This window comes from Strix aluco, chromosome 7 (genome assembly GCF_031877795.1).
Source record: "Strix aluco isolate bStrAlu1 chromosome 7, bStrAlu1.hap1, whole genome shotgun sequence".
Classification (NCBI taxonomy): domain Eukaryota; kingdom Metazoa; phylum Chordata; class Aves; order Strigiformes; family Strigidae; genus Strix; species Strix aluco.
The window spans coordinates 197,313-222,501 of NC_133937.1; the positions used below are offsets into that span (position 1 = coordinate 197,313).

A 25,189-nucleotide genomic window follows, 5' to 3' on the forward strand; every position below is an offset into this window, starting at 1 on the left:
TCTGGAGCACAGGTCTGATGGGGAGCGGCTGAGGGAACTGGGGGGGTTTAGTGTGGAGAAGAGGAGGCTGAGGGGAGACCTCATGGCCCTCTACAACTACCTGAAAGGAGGGTGCAGAGAGGGGGGATGAGCCTCTTGAGCCAAGGAACCAGCGCCAGGCCAAGAGGGAATGGCCTCAAGCTGCGCCAGGGCAGGGTCAGACTGGCTCTTAGGAAGGATTTCTTTGCAGAAGGGGTTGTTGGGCGTTGGAATGGGCTGCCCAGGGCAGGGGGGGAGTCCCCATCCCTGGAGTGGTTGAAGAGTCGGGTTGACCCAGCGCTGAGGGATCTGGTGGAGTTGGGGACGGTCCGTGTGAGGTTCTTGGTTGGACTGGAGGAGCTTCAAGGGCTTTTCCAACCGAGATGGTTCTGGGATTCTGTGATCATTCCTGCCCAGCACTGTCCGAGGGATGTCCCTGCCTCCCGCCCACCCCAGCGGTGGTGGGGCATGGCTACCACGGGGCTACCAGCTGGGACCCCCAGGCAGGACCCGCCATGCCACCCTGCCGAGCAGCAAGCCGCTGAGGTCACCCCACCACTGCGGGCAACTGGCATTTGTCCCTGCTGGGCCCAGGTACAGGCAGCCCCCCAGAAAATATTTACGTGCAAGGAAGAGCCGAGGGTGTCAGAGCTGCGGCGTGGGCTCCTGAAATCCCCTTTGAGCATTTATTTTGGAGGGATTTTCCCCCTCTGCAGTTTTCCAGCAAGCAGCAGGGTGGGACCCCACAGCGGGGGTTGCGCACCACCATGGGACACCAGCCTGGTAGCAGCTTGGGGGGGGGATGGTGGCCCTGTGACCCAGCCCCGGGGCATTTGAAGCCACCAGCTCCCAGGAATGGAGGATGGGCATTCCTGGCGTGTTGGCCCTGGGACCAAATGATTCAGGCAAGCCCCTGGCTTGGCCCAGCTGAGCCCTGAACCCTCTCTGAACGGAGACCCTCCGCCTCTCTGGGAAGCTGTCTGCGGGAAGAAGGGTTCCCCACATCTAACCTGAAACCCCCTGGGCTGAGGTCCAGGGCTGGGACACCTCATTGCATTGCCTGTTGCTACCGAGAAGGGTTTGGCCTCATTCACCCCCTCCATCCCTGCCTGTGCTGCGGTCGGGGGCTGATCTCAGACTCCCCAGCCTCCCCACAGCCAGACCCAAGAAGACCATCTCCCTCCCATCTCCTCATGGGTCAGGTGCTCTAAGTCCTGACCCGCTGGGCAGTCACCGTGGGGTCACAGCAGGGTCCCCACGTCCCTCTTGTGCAGGCCAGGATGCAGCTCCACCATCACCCTGGGGCCCTTCCAGCACAGCTGCCTGGCCGGTGGCTCCTGCCTGCTCCAATGCCTCAGTTGACCCCAGCACTGCCCTGCCTGCACAGTGCCACCAGTCCTTGAGGAGCTCTCAAGCGAGGAAGACAAACCCCGACGACCAAGGGATGCATGGGAAGCACCATCACCACAAGTGTGTCAGGCCAGCAGGAAGGAGGGGACAGCAGGGGATGTCCCACCATCTCCTTGGGCTGTCCTGGTCAAGGGAGAGGGGCCAGGCCACTGGCATCTCCCTGGGGAGTCACCGCTCTACCAGGACCCCTCCATCATCTCCAGGATGCTGCTGTAGAGGCGCCTGGGGGCATCCAAGCCCCAGATGAAGTCCCAGTGGTTCCAGTCAGAGATGTGGACGTAGGTGACGAGATGGGCGATGCGGGGCAGCAGCAGGCGGACATCTCTCCAGTCAGCCACCCAGTCCTCCCCCCCTGACCACACTGCGGTGGGCACGGGCATCTCGTCCAGCCGGTAGGAGGGAGGTGTGTCCTGGAGGGACACAGGGGGACCACTGAGAAACCGCCATCGTGTTCAACCCCCTTGAGCCAGCCCATCCCTGCACCACCCAGGACAGTCCCCTGGAGTCTCCAGCCACCAGCATTGCTGCTGCAGCCTCCTACCTGGTGGTACACAGCTGGGTTTTTGCTGCCATAGTCGAAGGCTTTGAACTCTCCTGATTTCAGCACCTAGGAGGAGAGGATAGATCTGCAGTGGGAGGGCAGTGAGCACCGCTGCGTGGGTCCAGTATCTCCTGGCCTCCTCGAGGGACCACATCACGAGAGGATGCTCACACGGGACATTGCAGGGGAAGGTGGCATCCCTGAAAAGCCAGACTTTCCATGTTTTTAAACAGGGAGATGCTTTGACCTCCAGCTCCATGACTGCCCTAGCTATGGGTTGACAAGCCAAGTGTTGCATGCAACAACTCCTTGGCAGCCCCGGTGCAACGCTTGTGCCTTTGAAAACCTGCTCATGACCAGCTGTGTGCGTAGGACGCTGCTGGAGGACTTCACGTTGGCGAGTTTTCCTTCAACAACCTGATCATCCTTACCTTCTCATGACACTTCAGGCTCAGAGTACAGAGACTCTCAGTGAAGGGACCATCCCAGGGGTGAAGCATCTGCATTTCAGGGAACCTACCTGAGCCCAGTGTATCACGTTTTTGACAGACGTCCCATCCGGATAGTGGGATGTGTACACATCCAGCTGTGTCTGCAAGGAACCGTATTCAAACTATCACTGCTTTTCAGTGGACAGGAGCGTGGACAGCAGTTGCCAGATGATGCATTTCCCAAACTGGCCACTGCTGAGTCACCCTGCCTAGAGAGTTGGGTCAGGTTCAGGAATATAATTTTCATTAAATATCAATTGCTCTGAGACAGCTCCAGGAGTAAAATGGTGATGAAGGATGAGGTACCCCTAGCTCCCGGAGATACCTCATCTGGGCTCAGGGGACTGTGCTCAAGACCTTGGTGACTACCCGTGGTCATCCAGATGCTGTTTCAGCAGACCTGATGTAAGGTGGGTAGGAGCAGGGGCTGTGCCCCAGGGGTGCTGGTGGGAGGTACAGCCGGTCTTGGTGACAGGCAGCCCTAACTTGGAGATGCTGTCAAGTGCCACCTGGCCACTGGCATTCACCCAGCAGAGCCTCTCCTATCTGGGAAAGAGAAGCAGCGAGGGAGGGATCTGGCAGAAGGACATGCATTGCCCTTGCAGCATTTGCTTGCCCATGAGCGCCGGGGGCGAGCGGCTGTAACAGGCTGGGCGTGCTGTTTGGCAGGGAGGGGGCAGGCAGCAGGCAGGGGGGTCAGCAGAGCCAGTGGGCGCTGCCGGGGGCTCCCAAGCAGTGCACCCACCATGTTGAGGTTCTTCTCGTTGTAGCCGCCCAGCAGAAAGAGGAGGTTGGCACAGGGCTTGTGCAGCAGCGGGTGCCTGCACAGCTTGGGGAGAAACCTCCACAGCTTCCTCATCCGCAGCAAGGCATCCGTTCTGCCGAGCAGGAGCTGCAGAAACAAAGGGCAGGGTTGTGTTTTGGCATTTCCCTTCCTGCAGCCTAGCCCTTGGACTGCCTCCCCTGACCTGCCGCCGGCCAGTGTCCCTGTGAGCTGTCCCACCAGCTGGGCAGTGAGGGGATGGGTGGCACCCAGTACCTGCAGGAGTCAAACCCACTTATCCTTTGCCCTCCTGCCTTGCGAAGATGTGTACAGCTCATTGCAGGAGGTGATGCTGGTTGAATGCACACCAGGGAAGTCAGTATTCGGGACTCTCCTCTTTCCCCCCACCTCCCCCAAGCATTAGATTCGTTTTTCACTGTCATTAAAATCAACACAGTAAAGCTGCTCTTTTCCAGGTGGTCTGTCTGGGCATTCAATAAGCACCCCTATAGAAAGACCAGTTTCAACACCTGAAGATCCTACAGGTGGAAGGCAGGCATGCACTCAACAAAGTGACCATGCAGGACTGCACCTGCACCTGAATCTTATCTGTGCTTATAAATCAGCAGGAATTAACTGTTTTCTGCCGTGTTGGATAGCCCTGGGGACTGCATCTGGGCACAATCCCTTTTCTAGCACCAGTGTGTTCAGGGGGGGAAAGCATGGACTAATGCCCTACCTGGAGCATCTTGAATTGCCTATCCAGAAGGAAGGACATTTTCATGATGGGACTTCTGGTGTGCTTCATTGTAACTGCTGGAGCCAGGGCAAAAAACATTTTGATTTTCTGAGCCAGTTCTGGCATGGATGAAAACGCAATGAACGCTGAGAAAACAGAAAAACAACCTGAGACTTGGTCTAACTTTCTTCAGGTGCTTAATCCGAGGGTTCTCTTGGACCCATTGCCCAGATCTGTTTAGCTGGCATTATCTCCCACTAGAAATCTGGGATCTCTTGCCACCTTTCTGCTTCACATTAGTGCTAGAGATTTCCAAATGGAGGCAACACCTTTATTCCTATTGTTAGAAGTGGCTGATGAGGCACTTCAACAACTACCACTGATGGGAAGTCCTGCCCCATTCACCAGGTGAAGGGAACAGTACTGTCATCTTCCATCAACCGCTGCTAAAAGGTGTCATTGTCACAGGTTATCTCATACCCCTGATGGCCCAGCTGGTGAAAAGAAGCACCATGCATTTCATCAGAAAGCAGAAGCTGTGACGTCCATGCAGAACGCCTTTGGTTTTGATGTGGAACAGTGCAATTCAGTTGTCTAGGATGAATTATAGTTGCAGCAGGGAGCTTAGAGAGGTCACCAGGAGCTTTCTTACTACCCTAAGAGCACGCTGGGCCTCCCAGATGTCTTGTATGAAAACCATGGCTGTGTGGGACTTCTCACTGCAAGACACCTTCCACCTAGCCTGCCTGCTTGGCAGCCCACAAAGACAGGACCTCTCTGCTTTCTGCTTACAAACACCAAAATGAACATTTTCAAGACGGTCCAGGCAACCCCTTCTAACGCACCGATCGTGCAGCCCTGGGAGTAGCCAACGTAATATATTTGCTTCTGCCCAGTCTTCTGCAGAACAAAGTTGATCATAGCTGGGAGGTCGTACATTGCCATTTCATGAAAGCTGCAACACAGGAGTGGTGCGTTAGTTATAAGGTAACACCAGGAGAGCAAACTTACCTGTGAATTTTGGCTGTCTTGCATTGCTTGTGTACTGAAGGGCTTAACATATGTGACTGATTTTCCAGGAGAAAATTCCTATGAGCTCGGAGAGCCTACAGCTGTGGCCCCTGTGGGAGGCTTCTCAAAGCTCCCCCGGCTCCAAGTCTGACCTCTGCCCAAGGCCAGGCCAATTAACGATGGTGGCTGTGTCTCTGTGATGACGTATTTAAGAAGGGGAACCTGGGAGGAGGAGTTGAAGTTGTGAGGACACCTCTGCAAACACTGAGGTCAGTGGAAGGAAGGAGGAGCAGGGGGAGGTGCGCAAGTGCCAGTGGTGAGAGGGCAGGGCCACCTCCTGCCACCATGGAGTCACCAGTGGAGCAGATGCCCTCCTGCAGCCCGTGGAGGACCCCACGCCGGAGCAGGGGCTGTAGCCGAAGAAGTTCGGGACTCTGGGAAGAAGGCCCTGCTGTTGTAGTTCAGCACTGGGAGGACAACAACATGTGGGAGGGGACCCATGCTGGAGCAGCTCAGAACAACTGTGGCCTGTGGGAAGGGCTCACATTGGAGAAAGTTTGTGCAGAACTGTCTTCTGTGAGAGGGACTCCACACTGGAGCAGGGGAGGAGTGTGAGGAGTCCTTCCCTGAGGAGGAAGAAGTGGCAGGACTGACCACATTTCCAATTCCCTGCCTTCTGCACTGCTGGGGGTGAGGAGGGAGAGAAATCAGGAGCGAACCTGAGCCTGGGAAGAAGAGAGGAGTGGGGGGAAGGTGTTTTTAAGATGTGGTAATGCTTCTCACTGTCCTGCTCTGTCTGTTAAGTAGCGTTGTTGTTAGTGTTTGAATTAAAGTGATGTTCTTTTCCTTCCCCTAATGAGTCTGTCTGTTTCTTTTGCCCAGTGACCATAATGGTTGAGTCATTCCTCCCTGTCCTTATCTTGATTCCGGAGCCTTTTGCTTTATTTTCTCCTTCCCATTCCTCAGGGGGAAGGGTGAGCAGCTGCGTGGTACTCAGTTGCCCTCTGGGCTCAAACCACAACAGAATGAACACCAGTTCCTGCTCATGTACCTTTTAGTGTGATATGGTGAAACACAGACCTACTTTATTAGGATTTTCTTGCTGGAAGCATGTTTATGAGCTTGGGAAATCCAGAACTTCTCTGAAGATCAGCTCTGGAGAGGCAGTAGCAGCTTAAAAAGCCATTCTTGGGGGCAAGGTTTCTGTGGACAACATCTAAAAGAAGGGGAGGTGGCAATGACGCTTGTGGACGCCTTGCTGGGGGGCTTGGCTGGGGAGGCCCCTGCGGAAGCCCCAAGGTAGGGCTGCTGTCTCTACAGGATGGGTGTCCCCACACAGGCAGCAATGCCCTGAGCTCTCGGCAGGGCCAGGCAGCTGCAGGGAGGTGTTTGCACCATGTCAGCAGACAGGTCTGCACAGGTGCCTGCACCCTCCCCAGGCACATCACCAGGAGGTCTGGGGGAGGCCATACTCAGGGATTAGGTGCTCTGACTTGCCTGCTTGGAGGCACCCACCTCTGCCTAGAGGTTAGTGACAGGCAGAGAAGTTTGCCGTGCTTTTGTAATCTGCTCCAGCCCACCTGAAATCCCAGAATTCAACCTGGTCAGCTGAAAGGTTCTGGTGTTTCCGGGACCAGCTTGTCCCTCGGCTGTTTCCCAGCCAGACGTCATAGCCAGAGTCTGCTAGTATGAAGGCAAGGCTGTTGTTAGCCAGATTTTCCACCCATTGACTGCCTTCTCCAAGGAATCCATGCTGGAGAAACACGACTGGCTTGACCCCTGGATGTGAAAGAAACAGCACATTTCATTGAACCAGAATTTCTCTACTTACTCATCCCAAATCCAGGCCAATAAATCCTCTTTCTTGCACTGCCAGAGGACGTAAAATGTGCATTTTAATGATGTTTCCTGGTGATGAAATCCTTGCTGTAGTTGTCTTGTGGTGGTTGCCCTCATTGTTTTAGGCTGGAGAGCTGCAGATGTCCCTCCTAACCCTTTCAGACCCCAGGTGCTCATCCCCACAAGCTCAGTACCATGGCAACTGACAACAACCGTGTGAAAGCTCAGATGTACAGGCTCATCCCTGAGATTGTTCAAACCCCAAAGTCACAGATTTACGGGAAAAAAATTAAATGAGGACCTCTTTTAAGATATGCCTGCACCCTCTGAGCCTTAAAACCAAGTCTCTGCTTGATATGAAAGGTGGTTGCTATGCTGCACACACGCTTTCCTATGCTCACTGATAAAGCCTTGACTGTAAATTGGAGAAGTACTGTGGATTTCATGGAATCACAGAATGGTTTGGGTTGGAAGGGACCCTAAAGATCATCCAGTTCCACCCACCTGCCATAGGCCAGGACACCTTCCACGAGACCAGGTTGCCCAAAGCCCCGTCCAACCTGGCCTTGAACCCTCCCAGGGAGGGGGCAACCACAGCTTCTCTGGCAACCTGTGCCAGTGTCTCACCACCCTCACAGGGAAGGATTTCTTCCTTACATCTAACCTGAATCTACCCTCTTTCAGTTTAAAACTGTTACCCCTCATCCTATCCCTACCCCCTGATCAAGAGTCCCTCCCCCCTTTCCTGTAGCCCCTTTAAGTCCTGGGAGGCCGCTCTTAAGGTCTCCCTGGAGCCTTCTCTTCTCCAGCTGAACACCCCCAACTCTCTCAGCCTGTCCTCACAGGGGGGTGCTCCAGCCCCCTGAGCATCTTTGTGGCCTCCTCTGGACCTGCTCGAGCAGGTCCGTGTCCTTCTGATGTTGGTGCCTCCAGAGCTGGACCCAGCACTGCAGGGGGGTCTCATGAAAGCGGAGCAGAGGGGGAGAATCCCCTCCCTCACCCTGTTGCCCACACTGCTCTGGATGCAGCCCAGGACACGGCTGGCTTTCTGGGCTGTGAGCGCACATTGCTGGCAGTTCCTTCTCCACTGAGTGCTCCATCCATCAAATCCATGTCTCCAACCTAGACACAGGGATGTCATGGGGGACAGTGCCAAGTGCTTTGCACCAGTCCAGGAGATGACGTCAGTTGCTCTTCCCTTACCCACCAGTGCTGTAACCCTGTTGTAGAAGGCCACCAAATTCATTGGGCACGAATTGCCCTTAGTGAAGCCGTGTTGGCTGTCACCAATCACCTCCTTATTTTCCATGTGCCCCAGCAGAGTTTCCAGGAGGATCTGCTCCATGACCTTGCTGGGCACAGAGGTGAGACTGACTGGCCTGCAGTTCCCTGGGTCTTCCTTTTTTCCCTTTTTAAAAATGTGGGTTATATTTCCCCTTTTCCAGTCAGCGGTAACTTTGCTGGACTGCCACGACTTCTCAAATATGACGGACAGTGGCTGAACCGCTTCATCCGCCAGTTCCCTCAGGACCCACAGATGCACTTCATCAGGTTCCATGGACTTGTGCACCTTCAGCTTCCTTAGATGGTCTCAGACATGATCTTCTCCTTCAGTGGGTGGTTCTTCATTTTCCCAGTCCCCACCTTTGCATTCTGTGACTGGGGCGGTGTGGCTGGAGCACTTGCCAGTGAAGACTGTGGCAAGTCATTGAGTACCTCAGCCTTCTCCATGTCCCAGGTAACCAGGTCCCTGTCTCCTTCTGGAGATGGCCCACATTTTCCCTAGTCTTCCTTTTGTCACCAACATACCTATAGAAGCTTTTTCTTGTTGCCCTTGTTGTCCCTGGCCAGATTTAATTCTGTCAGGGCTTTAGCCTTCCTAACTTGACCCCTGGCTGCCCAGAGAATTTCTCTGTATTCCTCCTAGGCTACCTGCCCTTGCTTCTACCTTCTGTAGGCTCCCTTTTTATGTTTGAGATGTCCAGGAGCTCCTTGTTCATCCATGCAGCCTCCTGGCATTCTTACCTGACTTCCTTTTTGTTGGGATGCATCACTCCTGAGCTTGGAGGGGGTGATCCTTGAATATTACCCAGCCTTCTTTGGCCCCTTTTCTCTCCAGGGCTTTATCCCATGCTACTCTGCCAAGCAGATCCCTGAAGAGGCCAAAGTCTGCTGTCCTGAAGTCCAGGGTAGTGAGCTTGCTGAGCGTACTCCTTGCTGTCCTAAAGATCTTGAACTCCTCCATTTCATGGTCACTGCAGCCAAGGCTGCCCTTGAGCTTCACACTCCCAACCAGCCCCTCCTTGTTGGTGAGAACAAGGTCCAGCATATCAACAATAAATACTTTAGCTTTAACAGTAAATAGTTGCCTGGCCTGATAAGATTCATCCCCATGTTAAGTTTTGGTTTGTTTTTTTTTTTTTTTTTCTGCTGGCTTCCTTGTGAAATAGAGCCATACCTCTGTTCCTAGGATTTTCTCTCCCGTGAGGAATTCTGTTCAGGCTGATGTAGTAGCCGTCATGAGTCAGGGCTTCATACTCCTCACTGGGGTACCCTCTGTGGCAGATCATTTGGCTCTGCGGAAAGGAAAACCAAGGTGGAAAGCTTTCTGTAGCTGAGGTGCTCATTTAACTTGAAGACCACATCCCTCATCCCCTGGAATGCCTTTGCAAAACTGAAAAACTGTGGCAGCTGGGACATTGCTTTGCCTGGGGTGTCTCTGGACCAGATGAGGACTTTCTGAGAGAGGATGCTCTGTCCGAATCCCACACTTGCCCCAGTGAGATGCCCAAAGGAAGAGGAGACACTCAGCTGTGGGCTTGTGCCTGTGAGCAGGAGGGGAGCTGGAGGCAGCAGGGCTCCCCTGCAGCACAGGTGTTTGAAATGTTTCCAGAAATGAAGATTGAAACCAAAAGGATTTACTGACTGTTGACAATGGCAGCAGAGCACGTCATGTCACGCTCTGAGCTGATGTGTGGGGCAGATAAGATGTCAGGGCATATCGAACCTGCTGAGCTGGGCTGACTGGAAGAGCTATAGGACGAGCCCCATAGGATTTGCTGCAGGGCTCCTGAGGCTCTGCCTGAGCTCTATTTATGCTGAAAACTCCACAGATTGGGAAGTTTCAGTCTGGTGAAATCCAGCTGTGATCCTGCCTACACATCACTGTATGCTCGCTTTGTCACACGGTTGGCAGAAGAGATTAATTTCATCAATTTTATTGCCCACATCTTGGGTCCATCTAAACCCACCTTCAGAGGCTTTTCAGGACTCACCTGGACATAGCCCTGAGAAACTTGCTGCAGCTGAAGGAGGGGAGCCATGAACAACTTTCTACCCTCCAGGAAGGAGCCTGATGAAATCCAGGCTGGGATTACCCCCTTCTCTAACTGACCTGCTGATACTTGCACTTAATACTGCTGGGAGGTAGAGAACTCCTTCAGGAAACAGGGCTTGTTAGTGATGGTAAGGAGGCAAAGTCATATCGCACTGCTCAACAAAACCAGCACGTGGTGACCTGAGCCCTCTCCACATACATACCCTTCATCCCTCTCTCCCCCAGCTAAATGTCCACGAACTTTCAGAGTGGAAGTTCAAAGTTCTGACTTACAACATTCAGGAACGTTTCAGGATTTATAGATTTTTTCTGCTCCATAGCATCTTCTGAGTGTGTGGGTGCTTGTATCAAAAACAGGATTGCAATAAACAGCCACATCTTGCATCTGTGTAAAATACTGTTGTTATTATTATTGTTATTATTCATTGTTATGAATATCTGTTTCTACTTGGTTATGATGGGTTAAGTTCCTTATATATCTGAAGACTATATATCATGGTCTGGGCTGGGGAAGCGGAGGGGATTGCCAATTCCAGCTTCCGTTACAGTCCACGCAAGGCTCTTCATACTCCTCTGTACAAACTGGATCTGGTACTAGGTAAGACCATTTTTATATGAAAAGAAACAGCTTTATAATGCAAGAACTAAAGCAACAGAAAATACGGTCAGCCCAGTTGTCACACAGAGGACATTAATCCAAAGTAAGAATTTATGCTATGGAAGGAACATGTTTGGGTTGTCTGGGCTATAACTATGTCTATACTTCTGCTGTTTCTCTATTGCTTAGATTTTGCACCCAGAAGTCACTATTAACAGAGGGAGCCTATGAACTGCAACTGGTAGAACCTCATAGGAAGACTATTTATTAAGTAAGTGTAGCCTGAAAAAAACAGAAACTTTTATGATTGCCTTAGAGACTTCTGTGCCGAGCAGAGATCTATTTTCAATATACACAGTTAATATTATATACGATTTCTAATGCTTTGCCAGGATCCTAAAAGTTAGAGCTTAACTTCAATCCAGTAGCATGAGTTGCAAATTTTCTCATCAGCCATATGGTTACTCTCTACCTCCCTTCTTCCTCCTCCCAATGGGTCTCCCACACCGTGAGATGTATCTGCCCTTTGAAATATTCCCAATACCCCTCTCATGATATTATCAAGAGGCAAGTTACCAATAAAAAAAGCAATCAATGCTTTTCACCCTGGGGATAGCTCCAACACAAATCTGAATTACGCGGAGGAAAATACATTACCAGTCAGAACCCACTGTCGTGTCTGATCAGGCTGGTGGTGCGAATGGTGGCGGCTCTGTCAACACCAGTGTTAAAAAGAACATGTTGTGTCAGAGCCCTGCTACGTTGGCATCACGCTGCACCACATCACGTGTCCTCCAATTAAGCGATGTGCACGCTGGTCATATCTTTAACTTCCTCTGCTTGGCCGTGTTGGTCATGACTTTTGTGCTTGTAAAGGATTATGTTTCTAAAAGCAGCCGGAGTGACGTGGCGAGTAATTTCAGCTGTGAAGTTGCACCTTGAGCTCATGATAGCCACGGTAAAAAAAAGTCAAAAGATTTTCTTTGTAAAGGGTCATTTCCTAGCTCCTGAGGGCCCTTGGGAATACCTCTTAGAAGAGTTCTTGGGGCAATGAAAGGACTTGGGATCCAGCAGCTTCACGAGGCCTCAGGAGCATGCCAACCTCTCCATAGACACACCAAGGACAGGTCAGGCTTCACTGACTGCCTGGATGAGAGACACTCAGTCATTATCCACTCTTCAAAAGTGACATTGGCCCAGGCAACCTCCACACAGGCCTTACATCCAAGTGGTATTGTATTTGCAACTGGCAGTTTGCAAAAGCTCTTAAACGTTTTCTGGAAAAGCACCAAGCTTAGCGTCTTACCTATAGACGGCAGAGCGGAGAGACCTTGAGCAACGCCCCTGCTTGGCTGCAGCGACAGGTATTGCACAGAGTAAAGGTGGTCATTCTCCACATCCAGCCCGTGACTTTACAACCTTTCTGTAGCTGCTTGGTAGCCACCTAAAAGACCGAGCCTTCTGTTGGCTACCAGGTGCTCTGCTTGAGTATACATTTCCTGGTCATGGATTAAGTTGACTTCTAATATTCATACCAGCCATAGTCTATGAGCAGCATAAGAGTTTTGAAACAGACCAAAACATGCCTGTGTTACTCCATCCACCAGACTGTAATTTTCTGTCAGCGCAGCAACCACCAACACAAAGGGACTCTGTGTGTGGGCGCTATCTTCCTGACAGCAGGTGTGGCCAGAGCCTTCACTGTTTCATTACCTTACTTCTGTCCCTGTGTCTCCTTTGGGCTTTTGAAAATGTCTTCTCACTCCCGTGATTGCAAAAATCCCACTAAGTAAGATGGATTTTACATTGTGTAGAGGACAGTTCCAGTGTGCATCCCAAGAGGAGTTAAAAAGTACCCAATGGTTGGAGAAACCCCTACCCAACTTGTGTTTTTCTATTCTACCATCAGGTTTCCTTCAACAGCATCAAGACAGACCTCACCTTTTATTGTATGGTTGGCTACTTCATCCACTATCAGGTCTGCTGTCTTCTACCTCCACTGAGTACTAGTTACCTAGCAGAGGTACTAAGTACTAGTACTAGGTACTAACAGAGGTTGGAAACAGGCCATGGGACGAGCTACGGGAGCAGCGTATCAGTGCTGAGGCTAGTGTGCGATTTAGCACCAGTACCTATAAATCATAACTGTGGTAGGAAGGAGAGAAGTTGCCAGCAAAGAGCAGCTAGCTTTTTACTGAGAAACTCATGTAGCTTAGTCAAAGGAAGAAACGAAGACCTTTGAGTTATTTGAAGTTAGGAGACCAGAGTTGGGCGTTTTGACACATAGGTGCAAGTTTAGGTGGAAAGAGCAATACCACCACGATACTGCTGTGATTGGACACTTAACAGAATTGTAAATAGTCACTAGCATTAACCTACGGTGTCACGACCCCATAATACATGGTAGGGTGCACAACCAAATATTAGATAGCTGTCATGGGCATCTTAAAATGAAGCTGTATAACCACAATCATGGGATGTTTTTACAGTATTGTTGTGGGAACTAATGTGAGAAAACTCCAAGACTGTTTAGAAACAGAAAGCTATTTTATTCACCTTTCTAACCAAGCAGACTGTGGCAATCAGTGCTCGCGTACACACATTCTCAGAAGGGACAAAATGTGTGTATCCAAGTGGTCTGGCCTGACTCAGTGGTCAGCAGAGTGTGATATGGAAGGCAAGGGTTGCCAGCTACTGAGTCCTCCATATGCCTTCTGGGTTCTGCCTGAGGCTCAAAGGTCAACTCTTTCTTGACCTCTAAGGTCCTTTAGGAGTCAAAAGTTTCTATGGCGTGATGTTTTCTTCTGCATCTTGTTAACTTCATGTGTCATAAATATTAGGCAACATTGCTGCTGGGTGTCTTTCATTTTCTTGTTTGAGGTATCATAAGACTATCCCATGCTGCCACTGGGATAACAGGAAGAGAAACAGCCCATGAGATGTGCTGTGTCCCCACTGCTGTCCTTCTGTTAACAGGTGCAGGTCTTCTGCTGATGAGTCACCTTCTCTGTGTCGCATCATGGTGCGAGCAACACATTCCTCAGTGTTTACCAGTTTGATTGGTGTTAATCATGTCCTTGGCTATCAATGCATGCTATTTCTCTAACTCCTGCTCTGGTGTTTCTCCTGGTGCTTTCACACACGTACAAGCTGCCAAACTGTATGGCCAGGCTGCTGGTTGTTACCTTCTATCTGTTGCCTTTTGCCAAGCACAAGGATAAGCCAGTCACAAGCAGGGAGATGCTTAACTAGTGGTCATCTGGTCTTGGCATCCTGAACTGGGAAAGAGAGTATCATTCTGGTTTTAGCAATAAGAGAGCATCAACTCTCGTGTCATTTCTGCCAGATAAGCATGATTCCCTTGCTGTAACCTTGGAGAACCTTGCTCAAGTAAAGAACCTGATAAGGAAAGCATTGCTTACCTGGTTGTACGTCTCCTAGCTTAAAGCCCCTCAGCTAGGCTGGGATATCTCCAGCATCTCTGATTACACTTTTACTAGGGGTTTTAACATTGTTGCATAGTGAAGCTTGATGAAACACTGAATTCTCTTCACACCACCTTGATAGAATTGTTCATGCAATCATTTTATTCACGGTAGTGAAGCATAAACATTCCTAAATGTTGTTTGTGAAATAGTATTGAGATGTGGTCAACAATGGTTTGTCTCTGCTAATTCTTTCCCTGTTTCTTTGTTCAGAAGACCCCAGAACAACCCTGAACTTCTTGTACTTTTTCTCTGATCTCTCTTCGTTGTAAATTGTCTAAAAGAGTTTGGTTTGTTCATGAACAGACCTGGGCCAAATTCAGCAAACTTTCTCAATGAGGAAATACTAACATTTTTCAAATTTGGTGTCATGGTCTCTTGGGCTTTATTCCAATGCATTGGAGAAAAGCCGATTGGGCTCAACTTAGCCAATGCCCTGGTTAGGGCTACCAGAGACCTTCAGGGAGCAGTAACATGTCCCACACGACATAGTCCAGGGTCAGGAACAGAGACCAACCCAGGCTTGTGAAGAGTGCTGGAGGTCGTTATATCTGATCATGATTTTGGCTAACCGTAACTTTCCATGGCCTCATAGCATTCTCATTCACCTAAAGTACCAATATATGAAAATACAAATCTCGAAGACCAGTTACTGGGTCTCTCTTCCAAGCATTCATCTCAAAAGAAAGCTTGGAAATAACACAGGAAATAACACAGGAAATAACACAGAAATTGCTCATAGTTCCTGAAATAAGGAAGTGACATGTCCTCAACTGAATAAAACTCTGAATCTGCTCAGCAATGCCAGTGACTGCTGGAAACTGTTGTCAGGCTTGATGTTAAGGATCAAAAAACAATGAAAAGGCAGTACACCCTCTGAAATAACTGGATGAAACCTTATCCTAGATTAACCTAGGTACAAATCAGTTTCCAAATAACAGCGCAGGACAGTATGTTGCTTAAAGCAGACACCAAAGCAATCCTAGGGTTACTTGCAAAAGCGCAACTTCACCTTAAGCATGTGCTTGTGCATAACACTCAAGCGGGAAGGACACTGTAGTAGACGTGCTCACCACCTCTCCAGTGTGGTCACAGCCTGGAGCTGACCATATGCTCCACAGTTCATGGAGCTGACCATATGCTCCACAGTTCATGCACATGCTGCCTTTTTTTTGCATTGACTGTGAGGATGATAGAAAATTAGGTCAGCACACATGGTGCAGCTACTGTATTTTGAATGGGATGTGACACGGTTTTAAGCCCTTCTGGCTTTGTGTCATATGCAAACAGATCAATAATGGCTTTGCATGAGCACATCTGGAGGAAAATTAAGTAAGTGGCTGAATGACCAACATCCTCCACTTGTGTAGGCGTATGACTGAGGTTGGTTTGTTCACGCACAGAGTAAAAAGGGAGCAGTGCTGTGCCACAAATACATTCACCATGGGGGTGAAGGCCTTGTGCGATGTTGTGAAGTCTAAGGGTGAGAGATTGAGTTGATCTGGACTCGGTCATGGGCTGATGTCCCAGCCTGGCCTTGGACCTGTGTCATCACCATGGACCTGCCTGATGACTTTTGACTTGCCTGACAGACTTGGGACATGCAAAGACTCCAGTCCCAGCAAGATCAACACAACTTGCCATGTAACTCAATCTGTTTATTGATCAAGGCAATCCCAGGTGACAGAACATCACAATATTTATGCTAGAAACACCCTGATGATTTACTGTTCTGTTTGCTTCCAAAATGCACTGCTTCAACCGTTGTTGATCCTTTAAGAGGAGATGGGAAGCAAGTAGCAGTGCCATAGGGAGCAGAGCACTTCCAGAATCTGATTTAGAGAGAACTTCACCAAAATTCTCCGTCATGGGAAATGGCCAATGAATGAAGATAGTGCCAAGCAAATATCGCATCAGATAATTACAGAAGTGGCAGAAACGTTATAACCTGAACAAAGCGAAGAGACAAAATCCTGAAATTCTTACAAATTTTCGTAAGTAAAAAGTTAGTACTTTTTAATTAAACATAAATAAGTTCTTGCAGGCTTTTCAGAAGTCTGTTTGGGAAATGTCTCGCCAAGCTTTAGGTGTTTATTTGCAAAGACAGAAAAATCTTCTTGCATTTTCATTGATACCCATGGCGTGAACACAGTGCAGTCCTATAAGAATTCTGCTCCAGGGCAGACCCTTGCAATAAATAACTAATGACACAGAAAAAGATGTCATTACAAATATAGCTATACAGCTAATCACTGTTGCTCCAGAGAGACCATATCTAACCTATAACCTAATTCTTACACCCTGAGATTACCTCATTCCTGTCTCCTGTGATCAATTCCAGCTGTAAGGGTGGCAAGTGAAACACCTTTACAGCCAGTCCCCTTTGATGATAACTCAGAGCCCACTGCAGTTGTCCTACAAGGACGTGCACCAACAGCCGCATCCCACCATCTCCAGACGTTCAGATGAAAGTGTGCTGCTAAGACCCACAGTTTGCCTCTTGGTATCCCTCCTCACCCTCCAACCTGCCCTCTGCGTCCCACCCCTTCCCTGCAGGGCACAGGGTGGGGGATGCTGGTCGCATCATGGGTGGCAGGCATCTGCCAGTGTTACAAGCCACTGGAAGTTTTCCCTGAGCAGGGAGAGTGCTGGACAAGCAGCTCTCCCTCATCTGCACATGGCAAGATGTCTGTGCTGAAACCCCCCATGCTCCTCCAGAGGTTTAAGGCAGTACAACCACACAGAACCCAGCAGACCCTATCTTACTTTACTATTATTATTATTTATTATTTGTACATCTTTGTGGAAAGAGGACATTATCCTTTGCCCTGCTTGCTCCTAGGCATATTTTAAGAACATAGTTACACAAACAAGCAAATTCACAATTCCTCCCCTAACCAATATATTATTAAGAAGTGTAATCCAGAATCTGAAAGCAGAGTTAGACTCATTACTGGCTTCCATTAGACTCTTCTTCTCTCCCCCGCATAAGGAAAACAGAAGCATTTCCTGAGAGCTGACGAAAAGTGACCTTTCCAGCTGGGTTTGTGCCTTAGGAATATTGCTTAAAATGATGCAAAGTGGTGTTTCTTGGTAGAACTTACTCAAAACTGTTTTGTGTACAAGCAAGGCTGGTGTCATCCAAATCAACATGAATTTGAGAAAGATGTTCCCTACATTAGCAAAATGGAAAGTTCTCAGGGGAAAAAAAAAATTACCTCTTTACATTGTCACCAGGCAGAAAGTTTCTAGCTCCTTCTGACAGAAAAGTAAAACAATGAACATCAGGATATTGGGATTCCTGGCATGAAAGAGTCATCAGAAGGTGGATAAAACTACACTGGCAGGATTCATCGCCCAACCCATCCAAGCACACCTATTCTTATTAAACACTAGCATCCAGGAGGGAGCTGGGCTGCTGTCCAGGTGTTCGCAGGTGGGAACTCAAGCATAGGGAGGACAGAGCCTGCAATGGCAACCAGGAGCCAAATCCCACTGAAATTTCAGCTTGTTGCTGGAAACCCACGTGAGTGAGGCACCCGGGAGACTCAGAGTCCAAGGTCCATGTCCAACTTCTGCAAGGACCTCAACCTATTTAACGTAAATCCTATGTGCTTTCCCAATCATTGGACTGGCTTGTTTTCCTCACTTGCCAGAGTAATACTAATCCAAACCAAGCATAGCAGTTTAATGAGCCTTTTTCTTCATGTTGGGTTGTTTTTTTTTTTTCCCAAATAAAAGAAGCCACAGAAGTCAAACGAGAAACCAACAATTACTGCCGCTGGTCCGACTCTAGGCGTTCTTCTCCATCAGTTCAAGAATTTCTTTATACACTTGTTCATACACTTGCATGCTCCAAAGAAAATCAAAATGGACGAATTCGGGAATGTACTTTTTGTGTACAACATTGGTTATACGAGACAGTGTGATGTTTACGTCTTCGGGGACTGAAAGCCAGTCCCTGCCACCATACCATGCAGCAACCGGGGCTTTCATATTTTCCAGCTCATAGAAAGGAGGTGTGGTCTGGAAGACAAATAGTGTGACTTGAGGAAGGAAAGCCTAGGAGGTCACAGGCAAGTGAAAAATTCAGAGTATTTCTGATTGCTGCTTGGAATCTCTCCCCTGTCCCGAGAGACGGTACAGAAACTATCACCAGAGATCCTGACTATGCCTTGGGCTCCTGCGCTTTTCACCGGAGGGTCGGAAAGTCAACATCACAGAGCTCTTTTTTGTAAGAGAGGTACAAGCCTGTTTGACCATGTAAGGTAAATTCCCTAAATCACATAAAATACAGTCTCAACTACTGCAATAATTTCATTGTAATTTTCTTTTTTTCTTTCTTTTTTCTCTTTTAAAACTGACAAATGAGAATAGGTTTCTCTTACCTGGTTGTAATGAAGCATGTTGTCACTGCCGTAATCATAATATTTGAATTCCCCAGTTTGATAGATCTTGAAAAGGAGGAGAGCTGTGTTTATTATCCAAGCATTAGAGGGGACCATAAGAAAGATAAAAGAGATGGCTGGGGAACTGCACTGCTCCCTCCTGCTGCTAAGGCCCAAAGATGCTATTTGTTACGTGTGATATTGTCTTTTGGGAGGAGAGCTCAGCTCCCAGGAAGATCTCAGCACAGCCTGCAAGATTGCCTGGCGTTGATCACGCCTTTCATCCCTCCTCACTCAGGTAGCTGGTGAGCTGCAGAATGCAAACATCTGGAGGCTGAGGCCCCAGAAGCCCCCCTAGTGTACAGCAAGAGCTAGCCTCAAAGAAGACACAAATCAGACCTTTGTCTGTCACGGTCAATGTCTGCAACAGAAGGTTATGAGTCTGTGCATGTTTTCAATAATTAGTTGTTGTATCATTAGTTGTGTCTACTGACCCTCAGCGTTTAGCCTTTACTCCAGCATCTCCTGTGTTGGTTTATTGCTTCCATCTCCTACCAGCTCCAAAGACTCTTGGTCATTTTTTGTTGAAAGTCATGGCCAGAAGAACTACATCTGCACCAGTTTCATGCCAGTTTCCCCCTTTATCTCTAATATAGCTCTGCAGGGAGAGTAACGAAGGATTATATCCAAGCACTAAGAGGTCCTTGACAGCTGAGAGAGGACAACATGGGCCCTGGCTGCACGTGATCTTATTCTGCAGCGGGAAATATTACCTGGCGCCAATGTAACATGTTTTTGATGGATGTTGAGTCAGGGTAGTGGGACAGGTAGACATCTATGCGGCTCTGCAAGAAACCATTGGAGACATTTATTCTCTGCATGGAGAGAAATCCCATTATAAATAAAACTGATCCTGTTCAGTAGCCACACAGGCTACTGGGAGCTTGCATTTGTACCGACTGCTTCATCTTATCTCTGTGAAGGCAGAACTCAGCCACATGCCGTGTGAACACAACCACAGACAGCAGCTCGAAGGGTGCTGTAGAGCTCCCTTCAGCAAGCCGAGCAATTTGCATAGGGTGCTGGGTCATGTTAGGAGTCTAAATGGTTTTCAAACCACAAAGTAAAACTTTGTATCTTGTGCTCAGGACCCTCTTGCAAAGACAACGTGCAACTCATCACAGTAGCTCTACGTGTTGTTTCTAATCTCTTTCCTCCTTGGAATATTAACAAATTACACCAGCATTTTCCTTGAGAAACAGTGGCCCAGCTCTGACTCCACCCATGATCAAACTATTATTGCTTGGTACTCTACGTGGATCTGTCTCCAATTTTACTCATGAGAGGTTTGTGGCAGGATCTGGACATTGAAATCTCAGCTGACCTCAATGAAATAGCCATTCCTCATGTGAGCAGGGCATGCCTGGGACCACCCATCTTGCCTGGATATGTCCCTAAACAACCTACTGTAGCTGTAGTGTTGGCTCTGGTGGGAGCAGGGTCAGGCTGGAGACCTCCACCCTGGTGCCTCCAGCCTGAATTTTTCTGTGACTCTGTGACAGGGAAAGGCTCTGATTTGGGGATAAATATGTTTTAAGGGATGGTAAACTGAAGAGTCTGAGGCCCCACTTCTCCTAGTAGAGGGTTGAAGGGGAGTTTGTTCCATAAGAGCCGTTTTGTTATTAAAACACATGTGAAATTACAAATCATTTAGTGAAAGAGAAACCCTGGGAGCCCCTGAAGCGCCAAATGAATTTCTGCTCTCTCCCCTTTGGCATCATCCCCACTGGGGAGACAACGTGCCTGATGGACACGTCACCTTGTGTGCACTCTGGGCTTCCCTCTGGCATCAATGCAAGAGCGTCGCAATAGCCAAAGCAATGGTCAGATTGCAAAATGCCGATGTAATGGCCAGATTTTTTTGATGAATTGAAGATACAAAAGGCCAGGTGAAGGCAGCTAGTTGACAACTTGGGCTGAGACAATGGATCGCTTAACAGGTAAGCTGGAGTGTACGTACCATATTTAAGCTGTTGGTAAACCCGCCAGGCAAGTAAAGGACCAAGGAGCAAAGGCTTTTAAAGATGGAGTAGCTGCACAGACTGGAAATCACTTGCTGCAAGATCTCGCTCTTATCAAAGACCACCGTGCGTCCAAAAATGAGCTATGAAAGTCAAAGGCATTGATCAGTGTGGTTCACATTCCTCTTTTGCCTCCAGGCACTCCTACCTCGCTGCTCACCCCTGAAAGTTGCTGTCTTCCTTGCCACAGCTTTGCTGTGCTTTGTAATTTTGGCTTTTCAGAAATGGCCATGGCCCTGGTCTTCCTAGAAGAGGTTTCTCCTAAGAGGATGGACCCAAAAACAATGTTTAGAAATATCTGTTCTCTGATTAGGGCTGGACAGGAGGATGTTTTACACTGCTCAGTGCCCTGCAGGCTCAAGAGTGTAGGCACAAATGTACATGCTCAATGCAAAGGGCAGGGAAACGGAAGTGATGTACAAGCACTGCACGTCTCAGGTGATGAGACCTTCCCGTTCCCTCCTTCCCCTTTCCAGATGAGCATGTGGCAAGGACGTACCTTAATCATCCCCTCAGGAAGGTCAAACACCCTTACTATGGGTGACTTCATATTTGAGTTTGTGGTAGCAGGAGCCAAGGCAAAAAACATCTTGATCTTGCGATCCAGCTCAGGAATGGATGAAAATGCAATGAATCCTGTGGGAGGGAGAAGGAAGCACACCCTGCCCTGTTATTTCTGAAAGAGCTGTTGACTCCCAGGTGTGTGTGCCCACCAGAAGGACCCTTGGTTGATGGCTTGACCTGAAGCCTTTGCTGCTGATGCATTTCAGCTCCCAGCTTGGCTGCTCAGCCCAGCTGCATCTCCCACAAGCCATTCTTGGGGCTCTGGCAGCAGTGGATACAACAAAAGCCATCATTGCAACCATTTTGGGCTGTCACTGCTCAAAACTGTTCTGTTAAAGCAAACGGGGATTTTCACTTGCTCTTTTCCCTTCGTTATTTGGACATGCCTGGACGTTACCCTCCCTGTCCAGGCTCTCAGGAGAACACTCCCAAACCGGGGATGCACAGCTAATGTAACTCTGACACTGGTCTGATTTTCTCCTAAGTACCTGTGGTAGTGCCTTGAGAGTAAGCCACATAGTATAACTGCTCCTGTCCAGTTTTCTGCAGAATATAGTTGATCATCGCTGGAAGGTCATACATGGCCATCTCATGAAAGCTGCAGTGGAGACAGGCACATGACAAAATTACTGTTGCTGACCTTGAGAGCGATGGGCAGGACACAGCAAGTAGTGTCATGACTATTTGGGGATCAGGTGAGGGCTCTGGCAGGTATGGGCACCCCAATGGCATCTTGGTGGTGTTGGTTTATGCCCATTGGCAGACGGTGTGACTGTCAGTGGTGCTGCTCCTCCAACCTGTGAACACTGCTGAGGGTATCAGGTACCTGCCCACCCTTCAGTTTTACAGAAAATACCTGTAAGCTGAGTATTCCTGGTGGTGAAACTCAAACTTCTTGTGCTTTCGTGACCAGCTGTTCCCCCGGTTGTTTCCAATCCAGACGTCGTAGCCGGCGTCAGCGAGGATGAAGCCCAGGCTGCTGTTGGGCAAGTTGGTTACCCAGTTACTTCCCTCCAATGCCAGGCCATGCTGCAGGAGGACTGCAGGCTTTGGAGCTGAAGAAAGAAGAGGAGGATTATCTTCTCTGACCACTGGCAAAATTGACCATTCACATCCAGGTATTGCTTTGGCAGCAACCCCTTGGAGAAGTGACTCCAGTGCAGGGAGATGGTCATTTATGTCCTCAGCCTCTTTGGAGAGGTGTTATTGAAGTAGGGTCTTTGGTCATCCCAGGGCAGAGAAAATTGATACAACAGAGCTGAAAAATAAGGTTGGACTCCACACTGAATGGAGTTTGGTAAATCATGCTCCCAGGAAGAAAGAAACCAAGCCCCATGTCTGCCTGGACACTGACTATGCTCTTTGCATGGAGACCACCCACCTCACAGTGCCTTTTGTCTGGCTCAGGTACTCTGGATCTGACCAGGGGACACTGAAAACCCAGCAGAGTCTAAGCACCTCCCATGGCACAGCAACACCATGATGCCCCATTTCAAGAGACGCAGGTACTTGAGGGGTCAAGAGCATCTCCTTCACCCACTTCTGCCCATTTTAAGCCATATGGGCAAGTCTCAGCTCCCCAGAACAAACCTGAGATCTTTTTTACAAAGGACCAGGAAGCCTGAAGTGCTGTAGGAAGAGAGTGGAAGAGAGATTATGGAAAGGCTTAGTCTGGGAAGGACCTCTGGAGGTCTCTGCTCCAGTCCCCTGCTCAAAGCAGGTCCAACTTCACAGCCACAACAGGGTCATCACAAGGATATCTGAATTCATATGGTAGGGCGACCACAGGTTACAGCATGAAAAAGTTGAAATAAAAGTGACTTTCCTTTACTTTTTTGTTTGTTTTTGTTTTTTTTTGTTTTTGTTTTTTCCTTTGTCTTCTCTTTTTTCTGTGGGTTTTTAGACCCTCAAAATAAGACTCACATTTCCACCGTGGACAGCTGAGGAAAAATTGTCCTGAATGGAGATCTGACTTTTTACACTTCTTTGCCATGTTCATACACCAGTCCTCCTGCTTCCCAGGACAGGGACACCCTGCCAAGAATGGGGCATCACCCCCTCCACTTTGAAACAGCTGTTCAGATGAAGAACAGAAAGGAGCAGAAATGGCGAGATGGGCATTAGATTTGACACGGGGTTTTTTTGCTGACAAATGGCTTTTTGCTCCTCCACTGGCTGGCTTAGAGCTGGGGTAAAACCCGGAGCAAGATTTCTCTGTCCCATTCATTCTCCTTATCTTTTCCTTCCTCTTTGGAGCAGATATTCTCAGAACAAGGCCATCAGCATGGTGGGCACCTGCATTTCTCCTATTCCCAAGGCTAATTCTACAGGGAAAGTTGTATCCCTGCGGACCCAGCCCATGATGAGGCAGACCTGACCATGGCCTACTCCAGCCCAGCAAAGCTCTCAGGGTCGCTATACCAGGCAGAACTTCTCATAGCACTTACGGGGACAGAACAGGCTGGAGCCCTGTGCCTCTGCTTCATGGGAGGTGCTCATGCTTCCCGGGTTGTCTCTGCCGTGAGGAATCCTCTGCATGGTGAGGTAATAGCCATCATCTGTCACCACTTCATGCTCCTCGTAGGGGTATCCATGGTAGTGGACAATTTCACCCTGTGGGAAGGGAAGGACAGGGTGGGACTGGTCCCCAGGGAGGTGAGGGTCTCTGTCCTGGAGGGTGTCAGGGCTTGTCTTGTCTTGGCAAAGCCAACAGTGGTGGTGACTCCTGCTGTCAGTGGAAGGCGGAGTAGGGACCTCCTAATGTCCCTTCCACCAACGCTGCAGTGATGTCATGACTTCAGCTAAAATTTTTGGCAGGTGTGAGTTTCCCTCACCCCCTGAGCAGGTCTGGCAAAGAAAGATTCATTGTTGTTTTTCATGTTACAGTCAATGTTTGTGAAGAGCGGGGCAGCAATGACAGCGAAGCTCCAAGCCTGAGACAGCTGCATTGACCAAACCTGTTGACTTGGACTAAACTTCCCCAAAAATGTCTTGCCATAAATCTCCATGTACTTAAGCACAGGGGGACAAAAGCTCTAATAAAACCCTGGTGCCAGGCCCTGATGAGGATACACACACAGAGACCATGGGTCCCTCCCAGACTATGACAGCATAGGTACCTTGCATGCCCCAGCAGGAAAAGAAGGGAGAGAAGTCAGGACTTACAACATCCATGGACACCTCGGGGCTTGCATCTGACTTTTCACTGATGCACATTAAATAAGCAATGCTTACGAACAGCCACTTCATGGTGCTCTGCAAAACATTGTCAACACGATGAGCATGAGAGACACTAACAGTACTGACACAGAAGCCAGGGATTGCACACACTTCACTTGGCAAGAACTACACTTCTGTTAAATTTTAAATACTCTAATTGGTTCTAAAAATGGCTCATTTTGCTTATCCTGAACAATGCCAGAGTCCAAACTCCATCACATTTTAATCACACGTTCTTCTTCAGATCCTTGTATTCAGAAAGCTGTGCGTGTATGTATACAGCTATATATGCCAGGCAAATCTGGTTTTCAAGGGGGTGATTTAAAATGATGGCATGGATAGCTAGAACGATAGATTATCTGGTTAAACTGATAGCTGAACTAATCAGCAGTAAACCACCCAATTTTAAGTTGCAGGACCGTGGAGGTTTTGTTCCTAATATTAAATCAAATAATGCTATTTGGACTCTGCTTATGGCTGAAGGAGACCCCGGGACACACCTGAGTTGTTTTTGCATACCTGAGTGAAATACTGCCCCAGGAGACCCAGTTCTTCCTGGGAAGGGTTTTGAAGTATCTGTTTTGGTATGTTCCTACCACAAACCATCTTACTATAATTTTATTTGTTGGAGACAACAAATTTGCAACAGAAATATTGCCTCAGCTCTTGTGTGACATGCTTAAATAGTTAAATTGTGTGGAGCCC

At 48.8% G+C, this 25,189-nt stretch overlaps 2 protein-coding genes across 2 annotated transcripts; both read right to left on the reverse strand.

The window, feature by feature from the left end:
• Positions 1-663: 663 nt before the first annotated feature.
• On the reverse strand, positions 664-10,527 carry LOC141926118 (lysosomal acid lipase/cholesteryl ester hydrolase-like). The gene is made up of 10 exons (XM_074831374.1): positions 10,423-10,527; positions 9,271-9,388; positions 6,554-6,752; positions 4,808-4,917; positions 3,963-4,108; positions 3,206-3,352; positions 2,490-2,561; positions 1,970-2,035; positions 1,609-1,838; positions 664-904 (listed from the first exon to the last, which is right to left on the reverse strand). Exons 1-10 carry the CDS (start codon positions 10,525-10,527, stop codon positions 664-666), a joined length of 1,434 nt encoding a protein of 477 aa, XP_074687475.1.
• A 7,497-nt stretch (positions 10,528-18,024) lies between these two features.
• LOC141926122 (lipase member M-like) lies at positions 18,025-24,514 on the reverse strand. The gene is made up of 9 exons (XM_074831379.1): positions 24,431-24,514; positions 23,713-23,878; positions 22,122-22,320; positions 21,754-21,863; positions 21,201-21,337; positions 20,641-20,784; positions 19,394-19,465; positions 18,621-18,686; positions 18,025-18,258 (listed from the first exon to the last, which is right to left on the reverse strand). The coding sequence occupies exons 1-9, from the start codon at positions 24,512-24,514 to the stop codon at positions 18,025-18,027; spliced, it is 1,212 nt and encodes a 403-aa protein (XP_074687480.1).
• Between the last annotated feature and the right edge of the window lie 675 nt (positions 24,515-25,189).

Excerpts from the sequence above, each read along its gene's own strand:
- LOC141926118 (XM_074831374.1), bottom strand. The coding sequence starts at position 10,527 with ATGTGGCTGTTTATTGCAATCCTGTTTTTGATACAAGCACCCACACAC. Across the intron at positions 9,389-10,422 it reads CTGAAACGTTCCTGAATGTT|AGCCAAATGATCTGCCACAG; the intron begins GTAAGTCAGAAC and ends TCCTTTCCGCAG. Across the intron at positions 905-1,608 it reads GAGATGATGGAGGGGTCCTG|GGCCAACACGCCAGGAATGC; the intron begins GTAGAGCGGTGA and ends ATTTGGTCCCAG.
- LOC141926122 (XM_074831379.1), bottom strand. The coding sequence starts at position 24,514 with ATGAAGTGGCTGTTCGTAAGCATTGCTTATTTAATGTGCATCAGTGAA. Across the intron at positions 21,864-22,121 it reads CAGGAATACTCAGCTTACAG|CTTTCATGAGATGGCCATGT; the intron begins GTATTTTCTGTA and ends TCTCCACTGCAG. Across the intron at positions 21,338-21,753 it reads CTCTCAAGGCACTACCACAG|GATTCATTGCATTTTCATCC; the intron begins GTACTTAGGAGA and ends TCCCTCCCACAG.